Genomic DNA, 26873 nt, shown 5'->3' with positions numbered 1-26873 from the left:
TTCCTACTTTGTCAATATCTTTGTTTGGGGTGCCAGTCAGAAGCCATACAACCTGTAACTGCCATTTAGCCAGGGATCACATCCGAGTTTACGATGCAACTTGGGAAGCGGTAGCCAGGGGATCACCTGAAAGGCCGAGTTATAGTCGGTCGCGCGATGGTCGGGCGTCGAAAATCTTTACGCGCGATCATAAAAAGACATGGTTTTTAGGCCTCAGTCTTAGGATTGCCACAAGATTTCCGTCGCGCGACCGACTAAACCGGCCTTAAGGGGATGTGACGTTTTTGTTCTAAATATCAAGTAATAAAACACAGTTTCCCTTGTGGTTTATTACTTGATAAAAAATCTATAGCAAAAATTGCCTCTCATTTCTCAAAGGCTAATTAATGACAACACAATGTACACAAGAATATTTTCATGTAACAGTCAGGTGGATTTGGGGAGAAAAAAAGGAGCAGAATGCAGTCAGAAGAAGTTTAAGATTAAAGGAACACGTTGCCTTGGATTGGACGAGTTGGTCTGTAAAAAGCGTTTGGAACCGTTATGAAATGCATATGGTTAGAAAGATGTTTTAAAAGTAGAATATAATGATCCACACAAGTGTCACTCAAAATTGCACGGTTTTCATTTTACGTCGCGAACTAACACGGGCGGCCATTTATGGGAGTCAATCTTTTGACTCCCTTAAATGGCTGACCGTGTTTGTCGACGAGGTAAAACGAAAACCACACAACTTCGACGCTAATTTGTGTAGATCATTGTATTCTACTTTTACAACATCTTTCTAACCATATCGATTTTATAACAAACGATTACAAAACGCTTTTCAAAGACCAACTCGTCCGATCCAAGGCAACGTGTTCCTTTAACTAAGAACAGTGATCAGGAAGGAGACAAATGGTGGTGGTATAAAACTACGTTTTATGTCACCTTCTTGAAGCCAGTGGACACTTTCTGAACAGAACAAAAATTAAAAGGTCACAGATTTACAAATAACTTACAGGGTTTACAGAAGGTAATGGTGAAAGACTTCCCTTGAAATATTACTCCATGAAATGCTTTACTTTTTGAGAAAACATTCAAACAATTATCAGTTCTCGATATTGAGAATAACGGATTTATTTTAAACACATCTCATGACACGGCGAAACGTGCGGAAACAAGGGTGGGTTTTCCTGTTATTTTCTCTCGACTTTGATGACCGAGTGAGCCTAAATTTTCACAGGTTTTTTACTTTATATATAAGTTGTGATACATGAAGTGTGGGCCTTTGGACCATACTGTTTACCGATGTTGTGCGATTGCTTTAAGTTTCAAGGTTGACAAGATTTTTTTCCCTTCATTTTTTTTCAACCTTGTAGGAAAAATTTGGATCCAACTGGAAAGACAACTGATAATGAACTATGGGAAGCTTTGGAGATTTCCCAAGTCAAAGGTCTGGTGTCTGAACTCGGCGGACTAGGTATGTATCTCTTATACAAATGAGCTTTCTAGCCCTAATGTTGGTCACAATACTTTGTCAATTTTACTATGTCTAAATGTTTGATGTTAAGTTATCATTATGATTGGTCAATGTATGAGTAAGCAATTGTTTATCAAATTGCCCTCCAGAAGACGATCTGAGCATACCAATGTTTCTATTCAGAACCACCCCAACTCATTAGAGATAGTCATTACATGGTGTTACCGCAAACCTTTCCATATCGTATTTCCACCATGCAAAGTTTCAAATCCTACTTAATTGTTTATCAGATTTCCAGGTTTCAGAAGGTGGAGAAAACTTCAGTGTCGGTCAGCGTCAGCTGTTCTGCTTGGCGAGGGCGTTCCTGCGTAAGTCTCACATCCTGATCATGGATGAAGCAACAGCGTCAATTGACTTAGAAATGGTAGGTTGAACTCATAATCTGACTTTTTTTGCCTAAATACTTACAACAATACATAAAATTTATTTTGCGCTTAATTCGGTTGTTTCTAAGCACTCTATCAGTAATTTCCTACAGCGGATGTGGGACTACGTTTGAATTATGAGACCTACTCCTTTTACATAGCACCACGTAATGGTTTACAAGGTGCTGTAGTGGAGCAAAATGCTGCCAATCCAGTCAGGAACAATGGGGCGAACCCCCTCTTCTTTGTGATAAGTGCACTGGTTTGTTTTTACGTGCCCTACACAACACACGGGACCATCGGCTTTTTGTCCTGTCCGAAGGACGAAGCATCATGGTTAAGTGTCTTGCTTCAGACACAGGCGTCATGACTTTGATTCAAACCAACACTGCTGATCAGAAACACCAGATATTGAGTCCGATGCTCTTAACCACTGGGCCATGACACGTCATACTTGAAGACCTATAACACTGTCTTTTGCATGTTCCCTGTGTTCAACTGCAATACTTTACAATGGTCCTCATCATACCAGGAGGGAACCAGACTAGTTTGCCTTTTGTAGTCAGTTTGATAACATTGATGATGGATTATATATTTTTGTTGTCTTGTGTGCCTTAGGACCGGACCTTGCAGCAAGTAGTTAGTGAAGCCTTCAAAGACCAAACTGTCCTGACTGTTGCAGTAAGTTTCATTTTCTTTTGTCACTGTTTTTTTTTCTTTTGTGGACAAGATTCATGCAAGTTATCATTTACTTCCAAAAGAAACAGTCCCTCACCGAAATATTTCTTTATGGTCAATGCTAAAAACAAACAGAACTTCAGTCAAGAAATCTGTCAAAAAAGTTTGGAATCTTGCTCAACGCTGGAGTGTGTTTTGTGTATTTGTTTTTCTGTTTTTGTATTTTCTTTTGCCTTTCTAGAGTTAATTGTTCTTGGGTTCAATTATTCCTATCTAGCCGTTAGACCATGGAGATGGGACATTGAGGTCGAACTGCTTCCATGGTTAGACCTTGCAAACTTTCAACTACTAACTTGAATGCAAATCAATGTAGGATGCCCATTCACAGACAGATGTGATATGTGGAAGTGTCGTGGCCGAGCGGTTGAGAGCACCGAATTCAAACTCTGGTGTTTCTGATCAGCAGAGTGTGGGTTCGAATACCCAGCCTTGACACGTGTGTCCTTAAGCAAGACACTTAACCATTGCTTCATCCTTCGGATCGGCGTAAAGTCATTGGTCCCATGTGTTGTGTAACCCCAGTGTTCCTGGCTGTGGCTGCTGTATGCGCCTAGCACCTTGTAAACCCTTATAAGGTGCTACATAATTGGGTCTCAGAATTCATCATTGCAATTACCTATCTTTCTGAAAGTTTGTATATACTCAGCGCCTTGAGTACCTTGTTTGGTAGATATGTGCGCTATATAAGATTTTGATATTATTATCATGATGCTCTTTCTTCTTAACCCATAACAGCATCGTGTGGCGACCATCATGAAATGTGACACCATCATAGTCATGAGCGACGGGGAGATTATGGAGAAGGGGTCACCCAAGGAGCTGTTGGCAAAACCTGACGGGGAGTTTGCGTCTCTCGTCCAGGCAAGCAGTCAAAGCCTTAGTTGACGGACAGACGCCCTCAATCCCGATCAAGAAAGATCATCGTTATCATCCGTCCAGGATTAGGAGCAACTGAAGCCGGAAGGTCAGACACAAATTTCAACTTCTCTACTGTACTCTATTAATCTTGACTGTGATGCGTGCCACAATGCAGTCCGTGCCCTGATCCTATCCAAGCTGGACTACTGCTGTTGTTTGCTGAATGGTGTCTCAAAGAAATACATAGCTTGCCTCCAACGACTTCAAAACAGATGTGCTAGGCTAAACTTCCAGATGGCGTCTCTAGCCCAATGAAACGAGTTCCGCACACTGGTCCATGCCATAACTCATTAAGATCACATGGCTCCAGATTATTTCTCTTCACTTTTTGAAATCCGTGACTACCAGTACATAGTCCGTTTGAAGCTATGATGCCGTCTCCCTTGTGGTGAAGAAGTCTCGCAAACTAGCTGCTACTCTACTCTACTCTACTATAACCCAGAGCTGTTAGGCTGTTGGGGCAAAGAGATGGCAGCAACAACACACTTCCTCCACAACTCTCGATCGTCAGCGATCCTTAGTAATTTCTCCTTTGCCCAAGAGCTGCTTAAGCAGAAAACATTCCTTAACAATTGTCTGCTAAGCAGAAATGAGCAGGATACTAATCACAATTTGCACATGTGGAATGGTTGTTTGGCCGGTAACCTTATTCTGTTAAGCATAATTTTGTTGTGCTTATCTACTTGTTGTGCTCAAGCAGCTCTATATACTTTGGCCCAGTTCAGTCCTGTTCATTCCTTCACATTGTCGACCCATGTCTGAGGTGGTCGGCCTCTTTTTCTGGTGCTGTTTTGAAAATTAAGCATGTCGTTTGCCTAGAGGTTATGCACCAACCTTTGAAGATGCATTCATAAATACCTAAGACAGTTTATCTATTCTGATTGGTTGAGGGGTATCTAGAGGTGTTGTTTGAACGGATGATATAACACCAGTAAAAAGTGTTATAACATGGGCGTGACACGCGAGCTTGCACCTGTGCATATAAGACAGTTTCTTCATTCCTATTGGTTGAGAGCACCAGCTGAAACAGTTGTGCAACATCACGCGATACGCGCGACGCTCACAGCAATCTCCTTATAAGGAGTTGTTTACCCGAGGGCCTTACCATTTCAAAGCTGGAGGGTGTTGTGTTGAAAGAAATCATTGAAGAATTATAACTTTTGCATTTATTTTACCTTTTGACCAAAAAGTGTTGATGTTTTTTGACCGAAAAGGTAATTATGAATGGGAATCAAAGTGTGTTGAATCGGTTTTCAACTAGTGGTTTAAACCCGCCAAGGCCTGGTTCTTGATAATTTACCTCGACTTCGTCTCAGTAAAATGATCAAGTCCAGGCCTCGGCGCAGGTTTAAACCACTAGTTGTAAACCTCTCCAGTTTGGAGATGTTACGGGGTTTAATCAAGCACATACAGGTAACTATACACCTGGATGCAGAGAAGCACATTATGGCCCAGTGCATTGTTGTATGAATGATACAACTATTCAGGGGCGATTTCAAGATATGCCAGATTTATGTGAATAATTGCTGATATTTTATAACCTCATACATATATGAATAAGAATGATTTTTTACTGAAATTTTTCGAATGCGCAATTTGATACTTATTGAATAGCTATATATTAATTAAATGAATAGTATAAAAAATAGTTAAAATGTTTTATTATAATTTAAAGTTTATATGATGATGTACAAATGGTTTTATCAGCAAAAGGTTTTATTAAAGCATAAAGTTTATAACATGATGTACAAATGGATTTGATTTGTAATTCATATTGATTGCCACACTACTGCAGTATGCCATAATTCGCAGTACACCTTTTTGGGGGTCTGTACTTATTTCTATATTTTGATTCAGTGCCAAATGTTTTTATGTTATGTTTTTAAGCATAATGTCAAAGTTTGTCAAACTTTCAGGATTTGTAATTTTATTCAATTGTGCAAACTGTGGTAGGTTTATCAAATTATTGATTGATTTTGATTTTCTTTGTATTTTGAAAGTTAACTTGATTATGATTAGAATGGACAATCAAAAAGTTGAGATTCACAATAAACACAGATGAGAGTAAAATATAGGTAATTGGTGTAATTAAATAAACTTAACATCTGAAATATAGGATTCAAACCGCAATCTCACTGGTGTAGTTGGTAAGACACTGGTTTGAATCCCCCCACGAAAAATATGCCTGTGTTTTATTTATCTGAAGAGTGCTTGAGTAGTATACAGTGCTAACAATAACAAACACATCTGTGTCAGGGTCAAACCCAAACTATTATTCTTTATCCCTGTTGCAAATTCATCATCTATTAATATCAAACTGATTGTATACATGTAGATCTTCCTGTCCACCCATAGAACCTTGACCCTTCATGCTTGACAACCTGTTTGTACTTGTACATGTACATACTCACACAAACACAGGCTAAGGGTGAATGGATATGTGTCACTGGTTATTCAGCTTAGCTGAGTCAGTAAGTGAAATGGTCAGATGTGCATGTAATATTATTTGCACTGTAAGCAGGTCGGGTTAAGGTCTACTAATGGGACATTTAGGTGTGTTTAAGTGAAGTCGCTGTAAACATATATGTTCATTATCATAATGGCAGACATATACGACTGCATTGTAATAGGTGCTGGTGTTTTGGGGTCCAGCTCGGCTTACCAGCTTTCAAAAGATGGGTATAAAGTGTTACTTTTGGACCAGGTAAGTCAGTGAATTAAATGGATAATATTTTACAAGTATAATAACTTTATAAGTGAACAAAATGGTTGGTTTTCTGTTAAATAACCATTGCCTTAATAATAATCATTATACACTTTCGGTACAGAAAAAATAAATAAAAGTTCACAGATTTACAAATAATTTACAGGGTTTACAGAAGGTAATGGTGAAAGACTTCTCTTGAAATATTGTTCCATGAAATGCTTTACTTTTTGAGAAAACATTAAAACAATATAAATTCTCGTTAGCGAGAATTACTGATTTATTTTAAACACATGTCATGACACGGCGAAATGCGCGGAAACACGAGTGGGTTTTCCTGTTATTTTCTCCGGACTCCGATGACCGATTGAACCTAAATTTTCACAGGTTTGTTATTTTATATATAAGTTGTGATACACGAAGTGTGGGACTTGGACAATACTGTTTACCGAAAGTGTATAATGGCTTTAATAATCATTTATGCCTCTTTGTTAGCATCACATTATTTTATCACTCTATGTGGTCCTTGCTCTAGTCTATAATAGTATAGCGCACAATATCTGACAAAAAATCACATTCAAGAGCGCCGTTTCTCAAAGACAAAAGCCCAGGGTTTAAAATGCCCATTAAAGGAGATGAGTCTAGGACTGTTCTTTGATGATTGAAGAATTAATCTGTGTCCTATGGTGAAGTGGTAATGAATTCCATAGACGAGGTGCAATGGTGGTCCAATAACAAAACCGATGCAAAAATGTACGACATTACGTCAATAATATTTACATTTAAAATATATCTCATGAATATGCAAATATACCTTGTCAAAATATATTATGTTTGATGTATTTAATTTTCAGTTTACATTACCCCATAGTCGAGGCAGTTCACATGGTGCAGTGCGTATCATCTGCTACCCGTATACAGACCCAAGGCTTCAAGCTGCAATGCCCGAACAGCATCAGATGTGGTCTCAGCTAGAAAAAGAATTGTCTACAACCTTGACTCAGTTGGGTTTTGTGACAAAATATTTTTGTTAACATTTTTATTTTATCAATTATACTTTATAGTGTAGTGCACCCCTTGTTATAAACTTGTTTAATGATAGTTTCTGTTTTTAACCAGAATTTAGAAACACACCCCTTGCATATACGCCCATTGCACAACACACAGCACGCATACATGCACATCTCCTGTCCGGCATTTGGGAGGTCAAAACGTGTACAAAAAGTTGGTACTCGTGTTTGCACACCAACGTGTACCATCCTTTTGTACACATTTGGACCCCAAAAATGACGAACAGGAGACTCGCATGTATGCGCACTCTGCGTTGTGCAGTGAATCTATTATGACCTTACAACCCAAACGGTGCTGTCACTGAGGTTAATGAAGACCTATCATATTATTGGCTGAGAGTTGTGTGCATGCTTTCATTATTTGATCTCAGCTGTAGCAACTAATGCAATGTCTCTATAAGAATGAAGCATTTCCAAATTTCTTGTAATCTATGAATTAAGAATTATGAAACTCAATTATGAATCATTAGATACTAATACACACATGGGGTGCGTCCGATTAGCTTCCCCGTGTCGACCCCGCGGTGCTCATTCGGATGTGCCTCTGACAAGAGCCAATTGAACGATCACTCGCCCTCTCTTGGTGATGTCATCCACCTCAACCAGCCCCAAGTGACCGTTCCACAAGCAGGGCACTAGGGGCTGACCAAGGTGAGGCCCTGGAACGATGTCAAAGCTATTCGAACCTGGGTCGACCTGGGGAAGCTAATCGAATGCACCCATTGTAACCAAGTGCCTAGTACTACTGTTGTTCATTGGGCCTTGAGCATTCGTGAAACCATTTTTACTCCTTAAGAGTATGCAGCATCGCCAACCAAAAATAGGCAGCTTTTAGTTAATAGAGTCAGTATAAAATTGGCCCCGGTATTCAACTTAAGCTAACACAGGCCTAGAATTTCAGTTATGAACACGTTGAAAGGGCAAGGCCATTTTCATTTGCACTTCCATTGAAAATATCTTAAAGTCAATGGGAAACATTTGAAGGGCACCAAGGCCAGGACCAGGGGCAACAGAAGCCATGGCCTCCAGGGCCTGCGTGTAATTCCAGGCTTGCTAACAATACACTGAGTTATACAATCCCTCATCACTGGAGGATGGAGGATTAAACGTTGCAGTAAATACATCATGGAGTCATAACATCATTTATTACAAATGTTCTGTTATTTTGAAACATGTCCCTGTTGTATTTTCTCTCTATGCTTACAGTGAGGCTCCTTGCTTAATCGTTACTACTTCACGGAACAAATTGTATACTTCTACCCTTAACGGCGCCAAACTGGCTGGTTACCCTTGTACGGAGTTCAGCCAAGATCAATTCAGAGAAAACTACACAGAATTGAACTTCCCCGGATGTTGTGCTTTCAGACATGATTTACGGATAATAGATGCACATAAGGCTGTGCAGGGCCTGCAGGTAGTGTGTTTGTTGTAAACTTTTCTAGTTCAGAAATTATAAATCAAGGGTATGGAGTAGCAGTGTAAGAAGTTTATCTGTTCCTTTATAATTTAATTTTTTTTATCAGCATGTTAATTTTCCTATTCGTTTATGTATTTTTATTACAATTATAACACTGTTACTTTAAATTTTTTCCTTATACTGTAAACAATTTTGTCAAGCTTTATCACATAATTATCCCTAACATTTCAACTTTTCTCTATAAAGCTGGAAAAATAATAACGGTTATGAAATTTTACCAAGTCTATTATTGCAATTACTTTTCTCTTCCATTTCAGAATCAATTTGTGAAAAACAGAGGAACTCTTCTTGATGGAGAGAAAGTTATGAGAATCGATCCAGGTAGACTAGTGACAGTCCACACCAGCAATGGTCACCAGTTCAAAGCTCAAGGAGTTGTGTTAACAGCAGGACTGTGGGCTTCCAAACTGTTGAAACCCCTAGGGCTGGATCTTCCTCTGAAGGTAGACAGTATTACAGATAAATAATAATAATAAATAACATTTATTAGGCGCTTAAAGGCAGTGGTACTCAAAATGATTATTGACTTGGACTCGAACTCACACTCTGCTGATCAGAAGCACCAGAGTTTGAGTTCAGTGCTCTTAAATGCTCGGCCACGACACTTCCACAGATTATTTGTCTTTTCTCATAGAGTTATATATGAGAACTGTGGTCGCACTGGCCTAGTTACGGGGCCCGGCGTTCGACCATTTTGTTAGTTCATAAATCTTACACCGTTTAGTTTCATTTTCGACAGACATGTACAGCGTTAATTTTACAACATTGCGTGTGTCTCTATGCAGTCTTGTCAACCACTGGTTCTTTTCAGAATCAACACTACTCAAAAGCTTAGTTCCAACTTTTCCTAAAATCAGCTTAAAAGGAGACTACTTTAACTGGCAAATATGAAAAATAGAATTGTTTTAATATTATTTAAAATTGTTCTTAGTATGAATTGAGATGTCTATTACTCGATGAAAACTATAATGAATGAAACTTCAGAGAATAATATCGAAGTCTTATATAGCGCACGTATCTACCAAACAAGGTACTCAAGGCGCTGAGTATATACAAACTTTCAAAAAGATAGGTTATTGCAGTGATGAATTCTGAGACCCAATTACTTAGCACCTTATAAGGGTTTACAAGGTGCTACGGCGCATTAAGCAGCCACAACCAGGAACACCAGGGCGAACCCCCGAATGTTGTATAGTTACTTGTATAATCTTATAGAGTTGTTTTTATTCCTGACAGACTTGGAGAGTAAATGTGTGTTATTTCAGGGAGAAAGAACCAGGTTCTTTGAAAAACATGCCTTTTTTAAGGTATGCTTCTGAGCTTGATATTGAAAGCTATTCACGACTTGTAGCCTTTCCAAGTCGAGAGTATCCAGGACTTGTCAAGGTAAAGCAATCCATGCGAAGAATCACTTGTAAAGGCACTGAACACCTTTGGTAATTGCCAAAGGCATGTACTCTCACTTGGTGTATCCCAACATATGTACGTACAAAAACAAATCTGTGAAAATTGTTACTTAATTGGTCATCAAAGTCGAAAGAGAATAATGAAAGAAACAACGTTCTTGTTGCACAAATTTGTGTGCTTCAGATGCATGAAGTCTTTCTCAGATTCAAATATTTTAGAGAGAAATTACCCCTTTCTCAAAAGTTACTTCAGAGGGACTTGTTTCTTACAATGTGTTATACTATAAACAACTCTTCATTGCTCGTTACCAACTAAGTTTGAGTAATAACCAAACGTGTCCAGTGCCTTTAAAAAACGTACCACACACTTGACTGCTTATTCTTTTAACATTGTGCCATTTTAGTTTGAAGTTCTACACAAGACAACATCTAACAAACTTCAATTTATCATAAGTTATGTATACATCATGAAGGACGTCATTGTGAACTATGTCAATTGTCAATATCTATATTTCCATCTATTAAATCTTTGTGTTAACCCGCTGCTAAATATAGGATTTGAACTGCCACTGAGCTACTAGGCAATCTTGGTGGTCTAGTTAGTAGACACTGCTTTAGAATTGCAAATGTTGTGGGTTCGAATCCCACCCGACATAGTGTTGCTTTTTAATTTTTTTAAGCTAGGTGAAAAATACAGATATATTTGTTACATGTCTTTCCTTTCCTTTTGGGAAGTTAACATGCCATGTGCACTCACTGCAGGTCTCTCTTGGAGGGTTTTTACTACTTCCAGGCTCCACAACTTCCATAATGTGTTTCCTGTGTGCTTCTGATAATAGCACTCCGCCCTAATGCTTAAAATACAAGCTTAGTGCCTGGATCTCAGACAAATGCACACAGTTTTACTAACATACCATGAATGCCTGTCCAGGTAGGTTTACGCTACTGGTACTCTAGTGCAGTATGGCGCGTTAATGGTGCAGTGATCGCATAAGTAGTAAACTGTTTGTCTGACAGCCAGGTATTTTGAGCAAAAGTGACGTCATTAGTGCGGAGTGCTATTGTTAGAGTCAAATTGTGCAAAGTAAATCATTAATAAAAATCATTCGTTCTGTTGTTTCTGGCTTTAGCTCAATTACCATGTGCTCTGGAATGAAGTTGACCCCGATTGCAGGGACAAGGGAATGGGGATGAGGCAAGTGGACATCGAAGAAATGAAAAAGTTTGTACGCAGTCACATTCCAGGTTTGGAGCGTGAGCCAGCCATCGTTGAACCCTGCATGTACACGGTATAATGGTCTTTCAGTTATTTTTTTATTTTACTGTTAATATTTTTGGCATCTTCACCAAGGCTCTTCAAAATATGTAGACTTGGTAGAGCTGAAGATACTAGAGTAGAGAAAACTGTGAAGAAATATTCAGTTTTAGCTATGGGAGGAAAATCCCAGATTTAGAAAATCGCCCAAACAAGGTTGGAGCTGAAAACCCAATCCACTTGCGAGGATCCATTTCAAAGCAGAATTCAAATTGGGGATCCACTTGAATGAAAACAGGAGAAGACAATAACCAAAGCAGCCTATTATTCATGGTCCAATTTCATAAAGCCTTTAAGCACAAAAACTTGCAAAGTACAGAAAAGCATTGCTTAATGTAAACCGGTAACCAGCCAAAATTGTATTAAGGTTACATTGTTGAGACTGGTGCCCCACTACATTTTAGCAAAGAAATTTTTCAGGCAGTATTTTCTGCTTAATAGCTTTATTACATTGGGCCCAGATCTGTTGTGATAATACCTCCTTTCTCCTTGTTGTATGTTCAACTAATACACATTCCTAATTTATCAGTTGCCAAGCAAAGAACTAATGAATTGTGTTCAGCTATTCATGACATTGAATGGTCTAGCCCAGATGACATGGTTTATCATTAATGGTGATTTTAGTCATGCCTCTAATTAAGAAGAGCTGTGTTCAGTACCACTAATAACCTAAATGTGGCGCAGCACTTTGTAAACTACTATGAGGTGCTACATAAATTGGTCTCATCATTCATAAGTCTAAAGCCGGGTTTATATTTCCTATGAATGAGAATGTGAATTTTGATGTCACACGGCTGCATTCGCAACAAATGTTTCACAGGAGTTGAGCACAGTTCAACTGTTGTGAATTATTCATTGCGGATTTGTGACGTCAACATTTGTATTGCATTGGCAGGTATGAACCGGGCTTCACTCTGCTTATCCTGTTAAAGAAACAAATTATGAGTCTTTTGATACACCCTAGAGAGCATCCCTCAAATGCAGATACTGTGGCCATTAAACATAATAATAATAATAATAATAATAATAATATAATAACATCTGCCAGGATTGGCTTATACTCTCATGAGAAGGCTTGCAAACTAAAACTCAGCAACTCAACCCCACCGATAGTCATACTCGTTAGCGAGTGACAACCTATATATATATATATTATTATAAGAAGCCTGTTTTCTTTTTCTTTCCTTATTAGTGCACACCCAATGAAACACCAATCATCGGAAGCCATCCATTACATCCAAACATTGCCATTGCCTGTGGCATGTCAGGTGTGTGCCTTATACAAAATCATTCAAATTCAATAAGCCGTTGCCTAGTTAAAATAATGAATGATTTTCAGGTAAAGCAGGCCTCAACGTGACCTAGGGCACCAATATCAATCATGAGTCGTGGTGCCCTGTGCTTTTACCGTGGTGCCTTTTTGCAAGGTTCCAATAAAAACTTACATTTTCTTCATAGAAGTGATCTTATTAGAGGAAAAATGCTGTACCCCTTCAAGAGCGAAGTTCATGGCCTGGTATAGTGACTCGCTTGGTCACAAGTAACAAAGTCAGTGTTGCCATATCAGTTGCCATAGAAGTTTGGGGTAAGCTTTGGCCATGCCCAAAACTCTGAATTATTCCAAACTGGCAAAGAGGTTTCCTTGTGGCAGACACATCCATTGGAAATAGTGTATGGATGTTAACTGTCCCTAATGCAGCTGTGCCTTAGCTTGCTGCGATACAAGTGATAATAGCAACACTATCGTTATTCTGAGGAACTCAAATTTGAGCATGCACAGGTGACAAAGCAGGTCGGTGGAACATTCACTTTTCACTTCAAACTTTTATTCAATTCCTGAAGACCTCATACAAACGCAAGCCATCACTCTCTTCCAGCAGAAACTTAAAACACACTTGTTCATGCTCGCTTTCCTAATAATTTGGCAAAACTTAACTTCTCCTAGACACCGACCTTTGAATGGTTTACAGGAAAGTGCGACTTACAAATGCTGTATTATTAGTAGTATTATTATTAATTCTTTTCAATTTGTTATGTTTACAAAGTTTTTTTCTTCCCCTTATCAAACAGGCATTGGATTCAAAATGGCTCCCCTTGCTGGCAAGGTGTTGGGAGAGATGGCGATGGGAAAACCACCAAGCTTTGACACAAGCCTCTTAGGTATTGACAATTTTCTTCCCGGTCAAAAGTCCAAATTATGAAGTACTGCACATAATTATAAAATTGGGGACTGGACACTATTGATAATTACTCAAAATAATTGTTAGCATAAAAACTTACTTGGTAACGAGCAATGGAGAGCTGTTGACGGGTATAAAACAATCTGAGAAATGGCCCCCTCTGAAAAAACATGTTTTTTTTCGAAAGAGGTAATTTCTCACACCTATGACCTATGCCTTAAGCCTTTTTTTTTTGCCATCTGAAAGCACACAAATTTCTTCAACAAGGTTTTTTAAAATCATTTTTCTCTTGCAACTTCGATGAACAATTGAGTCAAAATTTGTACAGATTGGTTATTTTATGCATATGTTGGGATACACCTAATACTGGACTTTGACAATTACCAAAGTCATGAAGACAAAATCAAAACCTTTTAAAGGCACTGGACACCTTTGGTTATTGTAAAAGTTCAGTATTCTCACTTGGTGTATCCCATCATATGCAAAAAATAACACATCTGTAAACAATGAGAATGCTGGACTTTAAAGGCAGTGGACACTATTGGTAATTGTCAAAGACTAGTCTTCACAGTTGGTGTATCTCAACATATGCTTAAAATAACAAACCTGTGAAAATTTGAGCTCAATCGGTCATCGAAGTTGCGAGATAATAATGAAAGAAAAAAACACTCATGTCACACAAAGTTGTGTGCGTTTAGATGGTTGATTTCGAGACCTCAAGTTCTAAATCTGAGGTCTTGAAATCAAATTCGTGGAAAATTACTTCTTTCTCGAAAACTATTGCACTTCAGAGGGAGCCGTTTCTCACAATGTTTTATACCATCAACCTCTCCCATTACTCGTCACCAAGAAAGGTTTTATGCTAATAATTATTTTGAGTAATTACCAAAAGTGTCCACTGCCTTTAAAGGGTTTTGATTTCGTCTTCATGACTTCAATGGTTTATAACAAAGAACCTGATTGTGGTCAGGAAGGTTCAATGTCACTAGGAGGATGGTGACTTAATTCTTTTAAACCTTTCATTGTTATTATTTTAACTTGTTTGGGTTTGGTAAAAATGATAAGCAATTCATTTTTAATAAAATTATGATTAAAAGATCAGAATTAAAAAAGGCCTAAACTATTTAACCAATTGCGCACAACTTGGTTTACTTAAACCTTGAAACCCTTCTTTTCTAAGGGTATTTATTAATGGTATTTTATATACATAGAGGTAAATTTAATTAAATATTACTTACAAAATGCCTATTCCATAGCCTTTTGCACCTTAACTTTGTTAAGCGCTTCATTGGCTTGTGCCCCAATTGGGGTCACAAATTTTTTTCAGTGGTAAGTAGTGGTAATTCTATGATAAATTAATACTTGCCCTTTTTATATTTAGAATTGATCTTGAATACAAAACAGTCCATGCATCATCATGAGCTATATGCTATTTTTGCTGTTTAGTGCACATGCCAGTATTATCATAAACAGATTAACGACAGTGGACACTATTGGTAATTGTCAAAGATCAGTCTTCACAGTTGGTGTATATCAACATATGCATAAAATAACAAACCTGTGAAAATTTGAGCTCAATCGGTCCTCGAAGTTGCGAGATAATAATGAAAGAAAAAACACCCTTGTCACACGAAGTTGTGTTCTTTCTGATGCTTGATTTCGAGACCTCAAATTCTAAACTTGAGGTCTCAAAATCAAATTGGTGGAAATTAACTTCTTTCTCGCAAACTGCGTTACTGCAGAGGGAGCCGTTTCTCCTAATGTTTTGTATTATCAACCTCTCCCCATTACTCGTAATCAAGAAAGGTTTTATGCTAATAACTATTTTGAGTAATTACCAATAGTATCCACTGCCTTTAAATATGGATGATAAGAACACTATACCATTTGCAATGAATAGTAGAAAACACATGCCCAACACAAAGCATTCTTGGAACTTTTGCACAGGTGTAGAGCAAAATATGCAAAAGATCGCCAAAGCTTCTGATGACAAGACAAGTTTTCCAGAGCTCAATGATACCGATCTAGAGAAGTATAAGGTATAGTCAAACAAATTTAACATGATTTATTTCGGTTGGAATGTCGTTAGCTTCCTTCCGTGTAGACCTTTATCATGCTACCTCCATCTTGGTCATGTTCCTTGTATCAAATAACAATAATGAATGCTAATAATCATTTTGCAAAGAGGAACCAGACTATTTTGTTCTTCCAGCTTCGGTTTGGTTCATTGAGTTTTATATATAATAACTAGAGGGCGCACTGGCCTATATACAAACTCCAACGTGTACTTCATATTTAACGCGCGTACAGAATGGCGCGCGCGTGTCTCCATGCGGTCCCCTCGTGTTTGTGCAAGAAGCATCACCAGTGCGCCCTCTATTTATTATATATTACTTTATGGTTTGGTTACACCATTGGGACAAATTCAAGATGGCTGCACCATGATAAAGGACTATTGGAAGTTGACAAACGGGTTTTGGGAGCTGATATTGATTGTCAACCCTCAAACCATGTTATTTTTTCCTGACATCTATCTTTTACATTATTGTTATTTTGTTTTGACTGACTTATGTAAAACTAAAGTTATAGAGTGTTAAAATTGCATGCAAATGCTTGGTAAAACAGAAATATAGGGATTCTTGGTTTTAGCTAGTCTTGCCCAAGGCGATATTGCTCGATATTGGTTAGTCTCCCCTTTGACTGGTTTGTGGGCAAGATTAGTCTCCAGCACAACTGAGCGCAGTACACTATCCAATATCGAGCAATATCCTCTTTGGGCAAGACTAGAATTTAGCATACGCAGCTCCACATGCAGCTTCTATGTGCCACACTTGCCACATTCAAGATGCATGTAACAATTATAGTAAGCTCAAGTGTAAACACTGAGTTGCCTGAAATACCCACTATACTGTATCACAAGGAGGCGTTGACTTCCAAAATGGCGCAACTAAGATTATTGTGATGATGACATCGGGTGAATTTTGTTAATAAATTTTTCTAAAACAAACACCAGATATCATGTTTGGGTCTGTTTTTTCCCTCTGATGTAGTGTGCATGCAGAATACTCAATTGGCCATGTGGTCGACGCGGGTTTACATTGCATTTCACCGTTCTTTGACGGTTTCGTTTGCAATGCACATTGTACAATTCTGCTTGGCCATTTGAGTTAAGAATTTTGTATCGTTTTGGTTCTGTCTCTTAAAAATCTTGTTATAATTACAGTTATTAAAGGCAGTGGACACTATTGGTAATTACTCAAAATAATTATCAGCATAAAACCTCACTTGGTAACGAGTAATGGGAAGAGGTTGATAGTATAAAACTTTGTAAGAAACGGCTCCCTCTGAAGTGAAGTAGTTTTCGAGAAAGAAGTTGTTTTACACGAATTTGATTTCGAGACCTCAAGCTTAGAATTTGAGGTCTCGAAATCAAGCATCTGAAAGCACACAACTTTGTGTGGTAAGGGTGTTTTATTCTTTCATAGTTATCTCCCAACTCCGACAACCAATCAAGCTCAAATTTTCACAGGTTTGTTATTTTATGCATATGTTGAGGTACACCAAGTGAGAAGACTGGTCTTTGACAATTACCAATAGTGTCCAACTCTTTAACATAAGAAATAAGTCGATTAACTATCGCAATAATGTTAATTTGGTCTTTATGTGAGCTGCATATTGTATCCCGAGAAGCAGTCAGCTAGGGTGCTAGGAGAGTGCTGTAAGTTGTACTTAGGAGGCTTAGTTTTTGCTCAAAAGGCAACTCCCTGCTTCACTGTGGGTCCTTCAATTGACCGCACGTGTTTTAATTAGTATGCACCCTGCTACACATAAAGTCATCCTTTTGGCGGCACAGGGCTTGTTAGTGAGTTCACTCTACGCAACATTCTTAACTCTGACGGCACAGGGCTTGTTAGTGAGTTCACTCTACGCAACATTCTTAACTCTGACAGCACAGGGCTTGTTAGTGAGTTCACTCTACGCAACATGCTTAACTCTGACGGCACAGGGCTTGTTAGTGAGTTCACTCTACGCAACATTCTTAACTCTGACGGCACAGGGCTTGTTAGTGAGTTCACTCTACGCAACGTTCTTAACTCTGACGGCACAGGGCTTGTTAGTGAGTTCACTCTACGCAACATTCTTAACTCTGACGGCACAGGGCTTGTTAGTGAGTTCACTCTACGCAACATTCTTAACTCTGACGGCACAGGGCTTGTTAGTGAGTTCACTCTACGCAACATTCTTAACTCTGACGGCACAGGGCTTGTTAGTGGGTTCAAGTCCTAGTCTTGACACTTGTGGTCAAGTGCACTGGACTCAAGCTCTGGTGTTTCTGATCGGCAGAGTGTGGGTACAAGTCCTGGTCTTGACACTTGTGGTCCAGTGCACTGGACTCAAGCTCTGGTGTTTCTGATCGGCAGAGTGTGGGTACAAGTCCTGGTCTTGACACTTGTGGTCCAGTGCACTGGACTCAAGCTCTGGTGTTTCTGATCGGCAGAGTGGGGGTTCAAGTCCTGGTCTTGACACTTGTGGTCCAGTGCACTGGACTCAAGCTCTGGTGTTTCTGATCGGCAGAGTGTGGGTACAAGTCCTGGTCTTGACACTTGTGGTCCAGTGCACTGAACTCAAGCTCTGGTGTTTCTGATCGGCAGAGTGTGGGTACAAGTCCTGGTCTTGACACTTGTGGTCCAGTGCACTGGACTCAAGCTCTGGTGTTTCTGATCGGCAGAGTGGGGGTTCAAGTCCTGGTCTTGACACTTGTGGTCCAGTGCACTGGACTCAAGCTCTGGTGTTTCTGATCGGCAGAGTGTGGGTACAAGTCCTGGTCTTGACACTTGTGGTCCAGTGCACTGAACTCAAGCTCTGGTGTTTCTGATCGGCAGAGTGTGGGTACAAGTCCTGGTCTTGACACTTGTGGTCCAGTGCACTGGACTCAAGCTCTGGTGTTTCTGATCGGCAGAGTGGGGGTTCAAGTCCTGGTCTTGACACTTGTGGTCCAGTGCACTGGACTCAAGCTCTGGTGTTTCTGATCGGCAGAGTGTGGGTACAAGTCCTGGTCTTGACACTTGTGGTCCAGTGCACTGGACTCAAGCTCTGGTGTTTCTGATCGGCAGAGTGTGGGTACAAGTCCTGGTCTTGACACTTGTGGTCCAGTGCACTGAACTCAAGCTCTGGTGTTTCTGATCGGCAGAGTGTGGGTACAAGTCCTGGTCTTGACACTTGTGGTCCAGTGCACTGGACTCAAGCTCTGGTGTTTCTGATCAGCAGAGTGGGGGTTCAAGTCCTGGTCTTGACACTCTAGTCTAGTTTACTGAACTCGAGCTCTGGTGTTTCTGATCGGCAGAGTGTGGGTACAAGTCCTGGTCTTGACACTTGTGCACTCAAGCTCTGGTGTTTCTGATCAGCAGAGTTTGGGTTCAAGTCCTGGTCTTGTCACTTGTGGTCCAGCGCACCAGAAGCATGCTTTGGTGTTTCTGATCAGCAGAGTTTGGGTTAAAGTCCTGGTCTTGACACTTGTGCACTCAAGCTCTGGTGTTTCTGATCAGCAGAGTTTGGGTTAAAGTCCTGGTCTTGACACTTGTTGTCCAGCGCACCGGAAGCATGCTTTGGTGTTTCTGATCAGCAGAGGTTGGGTTCAAGTCCTGGGTTTGACACTTGTGGTCCGGTGCACTGGACTCGAGCTCTGGTGTTTCTGATCAGCAGAGTTTGGGTTCAAGTCCTGGTCTTGACACTTGTGGTCCAGCGCACCAGAAGCATGCTTTGGTGTTTCTGATCAGCAGAGTTTGGGTTAAAGTCCTGGGTTTGACATTTGTGGTCCGGCGCACTGGACTCAAGCTCTGGTGTTTCCGATCAGCAGAGGTTGGGTTCAAGTCCTGGTCTTGAAACTCTGGTCTAGTTTTGGTCTGATTGCAAAAATCAGAAGGGGATAGGTCTTTTTGTTCAAATTTTTTCCCAAAATTGAAAAATTCACAAGGGAAAAGTCCAGCAGTCCAACTGCGATGAGAGGGAATAGTCTGCCACAATTTGTTCATTTAGTGTATATGATTCTACATTTATTTAAGATTATCTCTTCCAAAAATTACGCATTTTGATGACAAATTCATGTACATGTACGTACTTTTATCGATAAAGTTCATGATCCACATTTTTTGTTTAACCCCAGGCTTCACCAATGGCTTACAAAGAGCTCGTAAATACCTCATTTTTCATTTGCCTCTGTGGCCAAATGATTGCCTGTGGGTAGCTTGGTCACATAATTTATAAATATTTAGGCATTACTTATCCAAGTTCCTTGATCAAATTTAATAACTATTCAAACTGTGTGCACATACTTTATCTTTGAAGTTTGTAATGCTCACGACTGGTCTCACAGGAATCACGGCACCACGGCGTGCAATCTCTATTGCGTGATTTAATGCACACGTACACTTTTGCACAACAGTAAAATTGTGCGAAATTGATAGCGCCCTCTTTTGCCCAGTCTTGTTAAGGAAATGAGACGTTCAACTCCATATGTTTCGATATATGTTCTGTAAAAATGTGTTCTTTATACTGATCTCTGTGTTCTTTATACTGATCTCTTTTGAGTGATAATGACTATTATCTTTTGATACTTTGCTAGGGAAAATAAATGAACTTTGAACCTTATTCTCTTTTTTATCTACAGATGAAGTGATCCAATCGGAGGTGGTCAAATCATCAGTTATAGTGCCGTCTAGATTGTCAGATCATCAGTCATAGTGGCTGCCTATCACATAGAGCTGAAGTGATGTCTCAAGCTGTTGCTACTAAAAGCCATGTTTCCAGCAATCTGCGTTATAACAACTCTTTGAACTTCATATTAAAGGTACGATATAAAAGCGATATTGATAATACCTTATTGGTGATCTAGTTTCCTACCACGACTTCCAACTAGGACCCCCTGTTTGAATCATGAAGGGGGGGGGGGGGCACAACGAGACTTGGGTTATCACTGCGACTGCGTGGGTTTTCCCTATAACAATTTTCGGGTGTGTTCCTTCCACATCTAAAACTGAAACTTGATTCCTCATTGCCTTCTCTCCATTTGGTTCTTGGCCAGTGCAGTGATTAAGTGCGCTTTTCTACAAGATACTTTAGCTTCACAACCAGAATAATTGAAATTAAATGAACCACATTTCTCACATTGTCACAGCTCCCAAAAAGGTGAATCCATGCCCCCACCGCTCACACAAAACTGCAATGCTTCCCCCTCGTGGTTTTATTAAATTTTTGCTCATTTTTGCCAAAAATACAAGGGTACCTTGACAAACATGCAAGGCAAAACAAAACGTGTGTATTTGAAATGAAAGATATCACATTTCTGACATACCTGGGCATGTAACTTTTCAGCTGATTTCCTCTTTTTCTTTTCAAAACAGTGCCAAAGAAAACTGAAAAAACACTGTACAAAAGTCAAGTGTGATTGGCAATCTCCTCTTTTTTTTTAAATTAGAAAGTTGCATCGATCACAAAAAGGTGAATCCATGCCCCAAATTTTCAGCCCATTTTCTACAAAATTCAAAGCCTTGTGATTGATCCAATTTCATCAAAATTTTCATCAAAAATGCAAGGACTTCCTCTTGTGATGGTATCAAATTTGAGACAAAAATCCAAGGCTTATGCGTACCTCTTGTGATTTTATCAAAATTCAGCAAATTTGCAAGGCTTACCCCTGACCCTTGTGATTTTGTTTAATAGTAGCCCATTACCTAGACCAAAGGCCGACTCATTTTGTGTTAGGCCAGTACTGGTCAGAAGACCCTTGTTTTTTAATGGGAGAGAAATAATTCTTAAATTTCAACCAAATCTGACTTCATTGAAATTTGACTATGGTTTCACATTACAAGGCAAAATCACATTTGATCCCCCCCCCCCCCCCCGAATTAATTCTGTTCTAAAACTGCTCTTCTCAGTCTTGGCCTGGCATAGATGGACCATTGTCTGCTAGCTCTGCAGTGCCATATTTTATCTAGCTTTTGATATCTGTACTGTTAAGATGCATTCTTTATACTGATTTATTTGGTGTGAAATTGTCCGTATACTTTGCTAGGGAAAATAAATGAACCTTGAACCTTATTCTCTTTTTCATCTACAGATGAAGTGATCCCATTGGAGGTTGTCAGATCATCAGTCATAGTGGCTGTCTGTTGCACAGAGCAGAAGTGATGTCTCAAGCTGTCGTTATTAAAGCCAAGTGTCCAGCAATCTTCCCGATGACAACTCATTCAACTTTATGTTTACATGTACGTTACAAAAGCATTTGAAAAATACAAAATAGGTGGTCTAGTTAGCTTAGCTTATCTAACCTCCAAATTCCACCTCTAGGACTCTTGTCTGAATCACGCCAGGGGCACTACGTGGAGTTGGTTATCACTCTGACTGCGTGGGTTTTTCCTCTGGAACAATTTACTGGGGTGTTCCTCCCACATATAAAACTGAAACTTCACTCTTGATTGTCATCTTTCCATTGAATCCATGTCCCCAAAAATACAAGGCATGCCCTCTTGTTATTTTATACCAACTCATTAAATTTTCAACAAAAATGCAAGGCTTCCCCTTCGTGATTTTATCAAATTTTAGCCAATTCTTGGCAAAAATACAACCTTTATCAAATTTAAATCAAAATTTGAAAAACCTGCAATGAAAAAAAAAACATGTGAATTTATAAATTAAACGAATCACATATCTGACATTGTCACCGCTCACAAAAAGGAGAATCCAAGCCCCAAATTTCAGCCCATTTAAGAAAACAATGCCAGGCTTACCCCTTGTGAATTTATCAAATGTCAGCCCTCTTTCAACGAAAATGCAAGGCTTACCCTTTTTTTTCAAATTTCCAGCCCACTTTTACAAATTTCAAGGCCTTGTTATTTCATCCATTTTCATCAAATTTTCAAAGAAAATGCAAGGCTTACTCGTTGTGATGTAATCAAATTTTCAGCAAATTTTTTGCAAAAATGTAAGGCTACTTCCCCTTGTGATTTTATTAAATTTCAGCCCATTTTTGACATAGATGCAAGGTTTAACTCCTTGGTTATTTGGAGGCCAGTAACTGGTCAGAAGACTCCTTTTTCAATGAGAGAGAAATTATTTTTGAATTTCAGCAAAATCTGGCTCTTCATTGAAATTTCACTGTGGTTTCACAGTAGAGATTTTCAGGGAGTCGAAGGCCAAATCACATTGCCCCCCCCCCCTAATTCATATTTTCACATTTCACTCATAGATATATATATATAGACAATTGTTCTTCTCAGTCTCAATGTAAATACCTGTCATTAGGGACCGTTGCCTTCAAGCTCTGCAGTGCCTTTATTTCATGTAGATGCATTCTTTATACTGATTTATTTTGAGTGATAGGAGCAGGTCATTTTGATGTTAGGGCCTCATCCAAACCCAAGAAAAACACCTGTGCCTGTTGGTGGACCCCCCTCGGCTGCCTGGAACAAGTGTGGTCCTGGGGGTCCGGGTGCAATGGAAGGTATGTTCTCCGTTCAGTGAAATTCTCCTAGTGTTCTCCTTCACTGGTGTAATGCCTTACAAAATTTTACGAGCTAGAGCGAGCATTTTTGGAAGCAATCATACTAGGGATTGAGCTGGAAGTTAGTGGTTGGTCCCTAAAACGTTCTGGTCGATCTCTCAAGACGTCGGGATGAGGGCCCCTTATAATAGCCTTTTGTTGGTCACGTCATTCTTTTGTTTTTGAGTAAACAGGTTTGAACTGGGGATCTATTGAGATCATCAAAGGTGCCAAGAGATGTCTTCGTTTGAGCCAATGGAATCTGGACTCGGTGGATGATGAGAACTTCTATTCAGTTGATGATGTGAGGGCTGGAGAAACATGTTCTGCTTGGTCATGCCACCATCCAAAATACCTAGTAAGAACACAAATTGTATTGCCTTTTGATACCAAAGATGACATTGGATTTCTATAATTTGTAGTTGTTTTGAATTGGTTGTTTTAAGAAGAGGTCAAAGGTAAGGTCTTTGTCAAGGTTCTTAGGGTCTGGTCATGGTCAAGGGCAAATTACTGTAGGAGGTGATAAATTTGTCTCGGGGTTTTGTAGGAAAATTTACAGCACAAAGATATCTGGCATCAGGTTATTATTGCAAGCAATAGTCTTTTCACCAGTGATGTTGTTTACAGAAAAAGAAGTGAACCTATCTGTTACCCAAAACAGGGGTGTGAAGTTTAGAATCAAAAGTAGCTTCTGTCACAACGAGTGATCAATTTTAAGTAAATTTGTTAAACTTTGAACAAGATTGAAACCATTTAGTTCCTCAAATTGTTTGATAATAATTTGAGGGGAAAACCAAGTCTTGAGTGCTTTGAGGCTGAGACTATATTCAGTGCAAACCAAGTGAAAGTTTTCATAAAAAAACTTCAGTTTAGGAAACATTTGTGCCCTAAATTGCAAAGAAATTTAGTCCTTCATTTTATTAGATAAAACTTTGAGGGGGAAACAAACGCACAAGCTATCTTGTCGTTCTTTTTACTACCAGTCCAGCAATGTTTCCATTCAAACCATATGAGAGTATTTCTTTAAACAACCTTCAATTTAGGAAACAGTTGTGCCATAAATTGCAGAGAAATTTATATACAAGTTTTGTCGTACTTAAAGGTCAAAAATATTTCAGGCAAACCAAGTCAAAGTATTCCTTTCAAAAACTTCAGTTTACAATTTAGGAAACAGTTGTTCCCTAAGTTGCTTAGAAATTTGTTTCTAATTTTACTATGCCCCATTTCCTACTCAAGGCCAAGAATATTTGAATGTAACCAAAGAATTAATAACAAGACGGCAATTTAGGAAACAGTTGTGCCCTAAATTGCAAAGAAATTTATACACAAGTTTTGCCGTACTTTACAGTCAACAATATTTCAGGGCAAACCAAGCTAAAGTATTCCTTTCAAAATTTCAGCTTACAATTTGGGAAACAGTTGTTCCCCAAGTTGCTAAGAAATTGGTTCCTAATTTTTTTACGTCCCATTTTCCTACTATTGATCAAGGTCCTACTTTCGATTTAGGAAACAGTTGTGCCCTAAATTGCAAAGTATTTTAGTCCCTCATTTTATTAGATAATAAATTGAGGGGAAAAAACATGTAAGCAAATTGTTTTTTACTCTTTCTGCAAGGCCAATAAATGTTCAATGCAAATGTAATGAAAGTACATGTATTCTTAATGAAAGTTTAATTTAGGAAACTGTTGTGCCCTAAACTGCGAAGTTCTTTAGCTCCTCGTTTTATTAGATAAAAAAATGAGGGGGAAATAGTGACGTAAATTGTTTTTTACTCTTTCTGCAAGGCCAAAAATGTTCAATGCAAACCAAGTGAAAGTACATGTATTCCTAATGAAAAATAAATTTAGGAAACGGTTGTGCCCTAAATTGCAAAGATCTTTAGCTCCTCATTTTATTAGATAATAATTTGAGGGGGAAATAAACATCACGAGTTGTTCAGGTTTTTTCTTTTGTTGCAAGGCCAAAAATGGTTAATGCAAACCAAACATAAAAGCATCCCTTTTAAAACGTCATTTTAGGAAACAGTTGTTCCCTAAATTAATTCATTAGTTACAGTGGTCTTTTTGAACTTCTATTATAAATTAATTTCTCCGAGCACAAAATGCTAAAAATCTAAGGTTACAAATAACTCGAGGCCTCAACATTTTTTATTTGAATTTTGGCAAACATGCAACAAAATAAATCAAATTTACATGTAGTTCTTGATCAATCTTTAGCAGTGTTGAAATGTTTGGTTATTATGGTCAAAATTGGTTCCCTTTAGGATGGTAGTTGTTATACTAATCCAATGTCATCTTTGTTGTCATTTATCGGCAAACATGTAGTGAGAAAACATCACTATTCGCCATACTTAAACTGTTAACAACATTGCGACGTTTGTGTGAATTCGTCAAGTGTTTTTCTCAGAGCTTTTGGTTGATACATCATTAGGTGTTTTAAACACTCATCAACTTTGTTGTTTATCAAAAGTTGGTAAAAAACAAGTTCAATTGTAGCCATTTTGTTAGTTGACTACATCTGAATGTCTAAATTGCAGCCCCATGGAAAGCAAGGGGGAAATGAGTGGCCATTGCAAAACTTGTTTCTCCCACCAGCACATCGTCATCTGGATAGAAGTTGTCAGCATCTGTTGAGTTAGGATCCCATTGGAACAAGCGTCGACAACTCTTGGCACCACCAGTGCAGCTTGGTTGCAAGACAACAATCGGTGAAATCTTAGGCCCTTGAGGGCATCAGTTCATTTAAGCAAGCAACAACTACCTTCTGCTCTTCTAAAACAAAGCGCAAAATTGCGTCTGGCTCGTTTATATTTTGTAAGACATTACAACATTGAAGTAGACACTAGGAGTACATCTAATTGAACTTCACTGAACAGAGAACATATCGACCATTGCACTTGGGCCTTTATATCATCACAAGTTCCAGGTGGCCGAGGGGGTCCACCGACAGGCACAGGTCTTTGCACAACTCTGCTTTTTTGGGGGGCCAAATTTTTTAATAAAAAATTGAACATGACTCTCCTTGTATCTTGCGTTTTATTTGCCTCAGCCCTACCCCCCCCCCCCCATTTATATTGAGGGCCCATCTTATCCTGGTTGAACCCTCCCCCACCCTGTAGGGACCAATAGGTAGTCCCCACAGGTTGGGGGAGGGTTCCACCAGGATAAGATGGACCCTCTGGCAGTCATTTTTGCCCACAATACAATTAGGTGTGTATATAAGTCGCTTTTAGGAAGTAATTATGCGCAAGGATACTATCATAAAATAAATACACGCCCAATTTGTTGCATTGTGGAAAAACATGGCTGCCAAGTAGACAAGTCAAATAATGAGCGAAACTAGAATCAGCCTTTATTCTTGTTCACCTAAAATAACACTCACAATTTGTTAAAAACACATGTCAAAATTTGCCCTAAAATCTACAAGCCTTGTGAAACTAGTCAAAATCTAGCCTAAAATCTACAAGATTATAGCCTTGTGAAACTAGTCAAAATTTGGCTTTTCAAAACCTAACCTACAAGCCTTGTGAAAAACTAGTCAGAATTTTGCCTAAAATCTACAAGGCTTATATAGCCTTGTGAAACTAGTCAAAATGTTCCCTAAAATCTATAAGGCTAAAGCGTTATGAAACTAGTCAAAA

At 39.0% G+C, this 26873-nt stretch overlaps 2 protein-coding genes across 4 annotated transcripts in view; both read left to right on the top strand.

Moving 5' to 3' along the window:
* Positions 1-4456, top strand: part of LOC117289360 (ATP-binding cassette sub-family C member 9-like) — a 35936-nt gene extending 31480 nt beyond the window's left edge. Inside the window, exons 28-31 of the mRNA XM_033770460.1 lie at positions 1362-1462; positions 1753-1886; positions 2506-2568; positions 3361-4456. Coding sequence (XP_033626351.1) covers positions 1362-1462; positions 1753-1886; positions 2506-2568; positions 3361-3510 — 448 coding nt within the window. The 3' untranslated portion in view covers positions 3511-4456. The remainder of the gene's footprint in view (positions 1-1361; positions 1463-1752; positions 1887-2505; positions 2569-3360) is intronic.
* A 433-nt stretch (positions 4457-4889) lies between these two features.
* On the top strand, positions 4890-20522 carry LOC117289370 (peroxisomal sarcosine oxidase-like). Of its 3 annotated transcripts, none has more exons than XM_033770477.1 (10): positions 4890-6247; positions 7119-7250; positions 8524-8731; positions 9052-9237; positions 10031-10180; positions 11331-11489; positions 12708-12783; positions 13586-13675; positions 15643-15734; positions 20363-20522. In XM_033770477.1, exons 1-10 carry the CDS (start codon positions 6219-6221, stop codon positions 20369-20371), a joined length of 1131 nt encoding a protein of 376 aa, XP_033626368.1. In that variant the 5' UTR covers positions 4890-6218; the 3' UTR covers positions 20372-20522. The 3 variants fall into 3 exon arrangements, with proteins under 3 accessions (XP_033626368.1, XP_033626362.1, XP_033626373.1); XM_033770471.1 differs by having other exon boundaries at positions 7102-7250; XM_033770482.1 differs by lacking the exon at positions 7119-7250.
* Positions 20523-26873: the final 6351 nt, after the last annotated feature.

This window comes from Asterias rubens, chromosome 1 (assembly GCF_902459465.1).
Source record: "Asterias rubens chromosome 1, eAstRub1.3, whole genome shotgun sequence".
Classification (NCBI taxonomy): domain Eukaryota; kingdom Metazoa; phylum Echinodermata; class Asteroidea; order Forcipulatida; family Asteriidae; genus Asterias; species Asterias rubens.
This window is presented reverse-complemented; position numbering and strand designations above follow the sequence as displayed.